Source organism: Schistocerca nitens, chromosome 8 (genome assembly GCF_023898315.1).
Source record: "Schistocerca nitens isolate TAMUIC-IGC-003100 chromosome 8, iqSchNite1.1, whole genome shotgun sequence".
Taxonomy (NCBI): Eukaryota; Metazoa; Arthropoda; class Insecta; order Orthoptera; family Acrididae; genus Schistocerca; species Schistocerca nitens.
Window position 1 is genome coordinate 86,118,666 of NC_064621.1, and position 9,105 is coordinate 86,127,770.

The 9,105-nt window shown below is 43.5% G+C and overlaps 1 protein-coding gene across 1 annotated transcript in view; it reads left to right on the forward strand.

Annotated features, from left to right (window-relative positions):
* Positions 1-8,649, forward strand: part of LOC126199405 (uncharacterized) — a 46,025-nt gene extending 37,376 nt beyond the window's left edge. The window contains exons 3-4 of the mRNA XM_049936324.1: positions 2,986-3,093; positions 8,481-8,649. Of these exons, the coding sequence (XP_049792281.1) occupies positions 2,986-3,093; positions 8,481-8,649 (277 nt within the window). The remainder of the gene's footprint in view (positions 1-2,985; positions 3,094-8,480) is intronic.
* Positions 8,650-9,105: the final 456 nt, after the last annotated feature.

A 9,105-nucleotide genomic window follows, 5' to 3' on the forward strand; every position in this document is an offset into this window, starting at 1 on the left:
GAGCCATGATTTCTCTTATTTTATCGTGATGATCATTTCTCCCTCTGTAGGGGGTGACAACAAAATATTTTCGCAATCGGAGGAGAAAACCGGTGATTGAAATTTCGTGAGAAGATCCCATCGCAACGAAAAATGCCTTTGTATTAATGATTGCCACACCAATTCACGTATCATGTGTGTGGCTCTGTCTCCCCTATTTCGTGACAATACAAAACGAGCTGCCCTTCTTTGAACTTTTTCGATGTCGTCCGTCAGTCCCACTTGATGCGGATCCCACACCGCACGGCAATACGGCAGGATAGGGCGGACAAGCGTGGTGTAAGCAGTGTCTTTAATAGACCTGTTGCACCTTGTAATTGTTCTGCCAATGAATCGCAGTCTTTGGTTTGCTCTACCGACAATATTATCTATGTGATCGTTCCAGCTTAGGTTATTTGTAATTGTAATCCCTAAGTATTTAGCTGAATTCACAGCCTTCAGATTTGTATGACTTATCGCGTAATCGAAATTTAGCGGATTTCTTTTAGTATTCATGTGAATAGCTTCACAATTTTCTTTATTCAGGGACATTTGCCACTTTTCGCACCAAGTAGATATCTTACCTAAATCATTTTGCAATTCGTTTTGTTAATCTGATGACGTTACAAGACGGTAAATGACAGCATCATCTGAAAACAATCTAAGAGGGCTACTAAGATATTCTCCTGTGTCGTTAATTATAGATCAGCAGTAATAGAAGGCCTGTACCACTTCCTTGGGGAACGCCGGATATTACTTCTGTTTTACTCGATAACTTTCAGTCTATTGCTACGGAATGTGACCTTTCTGACAGGAAATCACGGATCCAGTCGCACAACTGAGCCGATATTCCATAGGCACGCAGGTTGGTTAGAAGACGCTTGTGAGGAACGGTGTCGAAGGCCTTCTGGAAATCTAAAAATATGGAATCAATTTGACATCCCCTGTCGATAACATTACTTCACGAATGTAAAGAGCTAGTTGTGTTTTACAAAAACGATATTTTCTGAAACCGTGCTGACTGTGTGTCAATAAATCGTTTTCTTCGAGTTAATTCATAATGTTCGAACACTGTATATGTTACAAAACCCTACTGCAAATCGATGTTAGTTATATGGGCCTGTAATTCTGCGGATTACTTCTATTTCCCTTTTTGGGTATTGGTGTTACCTGAGCAATTTTCCAGTCTCTGGGTACGGATCTTTCTCTGAACGAGCGGTTGTATTTAACTGCTAGATATGGAGCTATTGTATCAGCATACTCTGAGAGGAACTTCACTGGTATACAATCTGAACCGGAGGCCTTACCTTTATTAAGTGATTTAAGCTGCTTTGCTACACCGATGATATCTACTTGTGTGTTTCTCATCTTAGCAGTTGTTCTTGACAGGAATTCAGGAATATTTACTTCGTCTTCTATGGTGAAGGAGTTTCGGAAAACCGTGTTTAACAACTCCGCGTTAGTGGCACTGTCATCAGTGACTTCGCCGTTGTTATCACGCAGTGAAGGTATTGACTGCGTCTTGCCACTGGTGTGCTTTATTGTATGACCGGAATCTCTTTGGGTTTTCTGCCAGAGACGACAAAGGACATGGGATATTAGCTAAACGGAAGTGATAGCGATTATAAACGAATATCAACAGAACTAACAGAAGGGTAACGGAATGGAGTCTGATTAAAACAGGTTATTGTGGAGGAATTAGAAAGGAGCGAGTTTTGCTATTTGCGGATCAAAACAACTGACAATGGCTAGGAATAGGGAGGTATAAAATGCAGAGTGACAATAGCAAGGAAAATGTTTCCGAAAAAGATACAACTCTACCAGGTTAGGAAGACTCTTCTGAATGTAGGTGTCCGGGTGTAGTCTTGTACGAAGTGAAACTTGGATGATTGACAACTCAAATGAGAAAAGAACAGAGGTTTCTGAAATTTTGTGCTGTATAAGAATGCTGAAGACTGGATGGGTAAAGCGGATAACTAATCAAGAGGCACAGACTTGAAACTGGAAGGAAAGAAATTTACGGTTCAACTTGCCGGACAAATTTGGAACAATCGAAGAATCATCATCTTGGTAACGTTGAGAGGAGTGGGGGTAAACACTGTAGTGGCAGCCCAGCGCTTGAGTATAGTTGGCAATTTCAAGTGGACGCAGGTTGCAGAGATGAAGAGGCTTGCGCAGGACACAGTAGCATGGAGAGTTGCATCAGACCAGTCTTCAGGACTGAAGACCGCAGTAAAAATATCAAATAAATGTAGTACGTTGTGAAACGATTTAGATTTACTTCATCGCATACTGTCGTTCTGACTTCCGAAGTCCTCACGGTGGTATAGACGAAAAGGGCTACCATGTCTAGCAAGGAATTTTAGTAAAGCTAATACGCAAAGAGAACAAAGTACCGGATAGTTGGGAAAGAGGAATTATAATACCATTGTTTAGGAAAGAGACAGAGGAACAACAGCGTGGCCTCAGAAGTAACAATGGAACGACAGAACTCATTTTTTCCCTCCGTCAGTTAATGGAGAAGTATTGCAAAAGATGAGAGGAACTGATAATAGTGTTCCTGAACTTGGAGCAAACATTTGACAGTGTACCAAGGGCTCAAATATGCGAATGCTTGATCAGATATTACGTTGCTGATTCATTAATTAAAACAGCTCACATTTTGTATGAAATTTGTTTAAGCAGTGTAGAAGTTGGAGGTAGAAAACCAAAATGCGTTAAGGCAAAGGGAGATATTCAGCAAGGCGGTTCACGTTCCCCGTTGCTCTTCATTAGACTTATGAACACAATAATGAGAGATATCAAGTGTGTAAAAAAATTAAGATCTCCGTGCTTTTGCTTTTGCTGATGGTATTGCCATTTGGGGAGAGGCGGGAATGAAGGTTCAGAGGTCGTTATGGAGAGGTTTGTTTGCAAAGGGGTCTAAAAGTTGTTTATATTATTAGCACGCGCTTGGTGTGTTTGCAGCCTCGGCGTGGACGGCCGTTCGTGTGTGTACCGCTTCCTGTGCGAAGCGGAGCAGCGCGTCGCCGGCACCGGCACCTTCCTGCAGGAGATCCTCAGGGTGATTTTCACGTGAGTACTCACTCCTTCATCAGACCACAACAGCTGACTGCTGAACAGTCACTGGCAATCAACCAACAAGTACATGTCCTTAGAATCTCGTACTTCAAGGGAATTTCATAAACCAGACTGGTATGGAGGGTCAACAGCTCAAGGTGTCATTATCATTCACAAAGCTATACATTCCCTGGAAGCATGTGCGTTCTGTATCTAGTTTACAAGCATACACACTGAAGAGCCAAAGAAACTGGTACACCCACCAGATATCTTGTAGGGCCCCAGCGAGCACTCACAAGGGAAGCTCCCCATGGCACCCCCCTCAAATTTAGTTATAAGTTGGCACAGTGGATAGGTCTTGAAAAACTGTACACAAATCAATCGAGAAAACAGGAAGAAGTTGTGTGGAACTATGAAAAAAATAAGCAAAATATACAAACTGAGTAGTCCATGTGGAAGATAAGCAATATCAAGGAGAATGTGTGCTCAGGAGCGCCGTGGTCCCGTGGTTAGCATGAGTAGTTGCGAACCGAAGGGTCCTTGGGTCAAGTCCTCCCTCCACTGAAAATTTTTCTTTCTTTATTTTCGCAAAGTTATGATCTGTACGTTCGTTCATTGACGTCTCTGTTCACTGTAATAAGTTTAGTGTCTGTGTTTTGCGACCGCACCGCAAAACCGTGCGATTAGTAGACGAAAGGGCCTGCCTCTCCAATGAGAACCGAAAACATTTGATCGCAAGGTCATAGGTCAACTGATTCCTCCACAGGAAAACACGTCTGATATATTCTATACGACACTGGTGACGGCATGTGCGTCACATGACAGGAATATGTTGTCGACGCACCTAACTTGTACACTTAGCGAATGGGTAAAAAGATTCTTCTACCTTGCCCGATTTAGATTTTCTTGTGGATGTGATAATCACTCCCAAAAAAGTGATGAAAACATAAGAGTTTGTCACATAAACTGAAAATAAAAAATTAAACTTTTCACTCGAGTGAAGACTTGAACTTAGGAACTGCCATTCCGTAGCTGCCCTCGCTAACCACGGGACCACGACGCTCCTAAACTGTCAGTGTCCTTGATGTTGCCTATCTTCGCATGGACTACTCAGTTTGTATATTTTTCTTCTTTTTTCATAGTTCCACACAACTTCTTCCTGTATTCTCGATTGATCTGTGTTCAGTTTTTCAAGGCCTATCCACTGTGCCAACTTATAACTAAATCTGAGGGGGGTGCGATGGGGAGGTTTCCTTGTCAGAAGTGCCGCAACACGACCTGGCATGGACTCGACTAATGTCTGAAATAGTGTTGAAGGGAACTGACACCATGAATCCTGCGGCGCTGTCCATAAACCCGTAAGAGTACGAGGGGGTGGAGATCTATTCTGTATAGCACGTTACAAGGCATCCCAGATATGCTCAATAACGTTCATGTATGGGGAGTTCACTCGGTAGCAATTCTGGACGTGTGGGGTGTCACATTTTACTGGTAGAATATCCCGTCGGAATGCGATATGGACATGAATGGATACAGGTGATCAGACAGGACACTTACGTGCGTGTCACCTGTCACAGTCGTATCTAGAGGCATCAAGGGTCCCATGTCACTCCAACTGCACACGCCCCACAGCAGTACGGAGCCTCCACCAGCATGACGTGCGGGGTCCATGTATTCATGAGGTTGTCTCCATACCCTACAGGACCAACCGCTCAATACAATTTGAAACGAGACTCGTCCTACCAGGCAACATGTTTCCAGTCATCAACAGTCCAACGTCAGTGCTGATGGGCTCCGGCGGCGCGTAAAGCTTTGCGTCGTGCACGAGGTCCTTCGGCTCCGCAAGCCCATATCGATGATGTTTCGTTGAATGGTTTCCACACTGACACTTTTTTATGACTCAGCATTGAAACCTGGAGCAAATTATTCGAAGGGTTGCGCTTATGTCACATTGAATGATTCTCTTCCGTCGCCGTTGGTCCAGTTCTTATAGAATCTTTTTCCGGCCGCAGCGATGTCGGGGAGTTATGTTTTATCGGATTCCTGACATTCATGGTACACTCGTGAAATGGTCTCACAGGAAAATCCCCTCATTACCGCTACCTCGGAGGTGCTGCGTCCAATTGATCGTGCACCGACTATAACAAGAAGTTCATACTCACTACAATCTTGAAAACCTTGCCATTGTAGCAGCAACAACCGATCTAACAACAGCGCCAGACACTTGCTGCCTTATACAGGCGTTGCCGACCGCAGCGCCGTATTCTGCCGGTTTACGTATTTCTCTGTTTAAATACGCATGCCTATACCAGTTTCTTTGCCGCTTCAGTGTAAGTCGATTTACGATGTGTGTTTGTTTCCTTCCATTTCCCGCACGCTTGATCATAATGTTTTAACGGTGTACTCCTATACTTCTTTCCAGTTCTTACCCTCTTTGAATGATAGAGCGAGTGAATGCGTTTATGTATTGAGTTTTCATAGTGTCTGGTGAAGGATAAACTTCTCGTCATCTAGTAAGCTTAGAGTCAGAGAAAGAGGTTTCGTTGCTTCTGGTAGAAGCACTATTGTGCTTTAAGTTGGCAGGGTACGGAAAGGGCTTCCTCCGACTACTTCCTCTATGTGTGTGCACCCCGATTTGGCTTGGGTGTTCTTCACTGGTTCCTGAGATTTTCAAAAGAGAGGTTATTCGTGGGTGCTCGATTGCAGCAGTAGGTATGGCAACTGAATTTGTGTAAGTTTCAGCCTGAGAGAAGTCTTAACCTGTTGCTTTTGCAGCTTCAGACCTTTGCAAACATGCAGAATATCTGTCCGAAAGAAGAGATACCATCTTCATATAGGTAAGGCTAACCGGCCATTGACCTTCTTCTTCTGTGCTGGATGCACAAGCATTGCCCGAACTCTTACGAGACTCGGTAAGATTGCCTGCCGCGAGTAATGAGTGTAATGGGCAGCGGCACTACGAATGCAGTGTGGACATTAAATTGGGAATGTGGGTCTCACGGAAAGCGTGCAAGGGATAAATCCCTGCAGTCGTAGTATCTTCTGTGCCCTCGGTGGCTCAGGTGGATAAAGCGTCTGCCCTGTAATCAGGAGATCTCGGGTTCGAGTCCCAGTCGGCGCACACATTTTCAACTGTCCCCGTTGATGTACATCAGCGCCTGTCGACAGCTTAGACTCTTGATTTAATTACCAGAAATTCGGAATATGGGAGCCTAGTGTGGGAGCTGTGCTTAATGTCACTTAGAATTCATGTTTTACAGGGTAAATGTCCGTGGGTTTGCGTTTCTTGCAGTATTAGTTCTTCTGTTTTGTTAGTTCCACACATATTCTGTAATTTCTACCCGTTAGCACGTGTGTCTTTGTCTGTTCAAGCCCAAGTGTTCGTCGTCGGTTGGAGAGCCTTCAGTTCTTGGAACTGATTTATCTTTCAGTTATTTCACGGTAATTTACTTGTGTAGGCAATTACTTCCACGGATTAACCGACTGTTCGAAATTTTTATATTTATCTCTTGGTCTGGCTTTTGTGTCTTGGACCACATGTTCGAAAAACGAACTAGCCTTGAGCTCGTCGGTTTCCAGCTCCTCTTCTGTACTGGTAGGGCTCAAATTACATTACCTGCACATGTGTTTTGTGTCTTACATGGATTTCCGACTGATCTGAGCTCAGGATCGTAATTCTCGTCGTGTTCCACGGTCTGAGTTCTACAAGTTGTGTCAGTCGGTGGAGCAAACCTTCTTGTCGACTGGATGTATGTATTTGTGATGCATGTTGCAGTTCTTCTAGTCTGTCTTCTGTTTTCTGGGCGGTGTTAGTATGAATGAGAGGCGCTTGTGTGATTCCATACCATTAAGTTATCCCCATTTTAAGAGAACCCAATGACTTACGAGCCCATGAGACAACGCATCTGATTATTTGTTGCGTTCACATGTGTACTTCAGAGAGGACCATCAACCATTACGCTTTTGTATAAATGTGTAGTGCTTTCCTAAATGTGTTGCACTTATTAAATGTTTAGTGAAGGTTGAATTGAATTTCACTGTTACTGCTGATAATTATTCTTACACACCTCAGTTTTTACTCGTATTCTGTATGATACATCCTACAGAGTTTTCCCTTGGGGTAATGTATACAGGTCCATTTATTTATTTATTTATTTATTTATTGGCTTATTTAGTAAAGATTCACATTATATAGTAATCTACGTAGGAACACGCTGGATGTTTTATTAACTATAGGTTTCATCCGTGATTAAATTCATTTTAGCCTGTCGTATAGCCAAGAAACTGTTCACTGATGAGTGGCTTATCCTCTGATTGTTGAAGAAAAGTTATTTACTGTTGATTAAGGAAAGTACTGTACGTCATACTGACATAATTGACCGAACGGTTGATCTAGCAATTGTGCCTCTGATTCGTTTAGTCTATTGATTTTAGCTAATATATTTGATATATCCGATTATTTTATTTTATGGGACCCTGAATCTAATTCACATAGGACCAAATTTAAGTTTACATTAATGTCACACTGAATATATCTCTTAAATGAGTAGCATGCGTAATGCAAAAATAAATTACGTCGTAGCGTAAATATTGAATAAGTAAGTAAATGAATGGACCTGTATCCATTGGCACGAGGGAAATGAAGACCGAGGCGGTCAAGGCGAACGTTCGCGAGAAAGAGACAAATCCCATTGATGTATTTCAACGCCCAGTGGACAGGTACTGTCTTCCTTTCCTTTATTGTAATCAGTGTTATGACATCGTATCTCGTGTACTGTGAGTCGAAGGATATGAGTTTGTACGTGCATTCATTCGTATACATACATAAGTACAAAGAGTCTGAAAAATGTATTTCATGTAGAGTTGTTAGCAAATAAGTAATAAATTAAAAGGTTATGTATGATGCTGAAATTTTACTGCATAAAGGGCGAAAAACGTGGTGTTTGATAGATACTTTTTTCTTTCGTTCCTTGTGTGGGGAGGGGGGGAAGGGGAGGGGGGAGAACGTCAGCGAGAAAAATTATCGAAAAAGTTTGAAATTATGTATATAGTTTGTTGGAAGTGGATAAATACTCTCGTTCTCAACTAGTGGATGAATGTAGTTTGGGTAACTTGCGCCCCATGTGGTAGGCTGTCTCAAACAGAAATGCAGTTTCTCACTGTAATACTAATCTTATTGTCTTAAAGCTCTAACGTAAGATTATAACAGAATTTAGATTTTTAGATTCGGTTGATAATTATATGAAATACTGTAAATCAAATTATCGCTGTTGTGCCTGGGAGCAACTTGTCGGTTCAACGTTTAAGCTGTTTAGCGATATACGGTAGATAAGTACCTACTGAACAATGTTCGTCTACGATAAGAGCTCTGTGAGGTTCGTGACGCGCTGGTGACCTTCCAGGCTGCCGGAGGCTCGCGGGCGGGACCTGGACGGCGCCGACATGCGACACTACGACGAGGCGCACCGACGCCGGCGCCGCGACGCCGACGCCGCCGCCCAGGACTGCGACCTCCTCTACCCGGACTGCGACATCGACTCCATCTTCGACTACCAGCTGCCCCTCGACTAACGCGACCAGTGCCCGTTCGCTCAGCCGTTTGATTCGCTGCCACATCCTCTCTGGAATCGATCATCACTCAGCATGTGAAGCCATAATAGTGGCGCCGCACCCACTGGTCACTCCTTTGCTGTCTACACCTCTTTGTCTATATATAATAGCTGTGCCCTCCCCGAGCAATTTCACACGCCTCCTCATCTATGTACGTTAACTCTGCCCTTCCCTCCAACTACAGAGTGGGCAAAATGATCATTTCATGCACGTTGAGACCTGCGACCCAACCTACATCACCTCCTGTGGGTGGGGATGAAGTAAGTTTCTTTGCCTGTCTCAACGAGCACTAAATATTTCCTGGACCAGTTTCATTTCGCCCACCACGTCTATCCACGCTTTGGCTGCGCGCAGATGCACTTCTTATGCTCGGAATTCCCCCTAGGAGCTGCCTCTGCCGCAGCAGTATTCGTATGC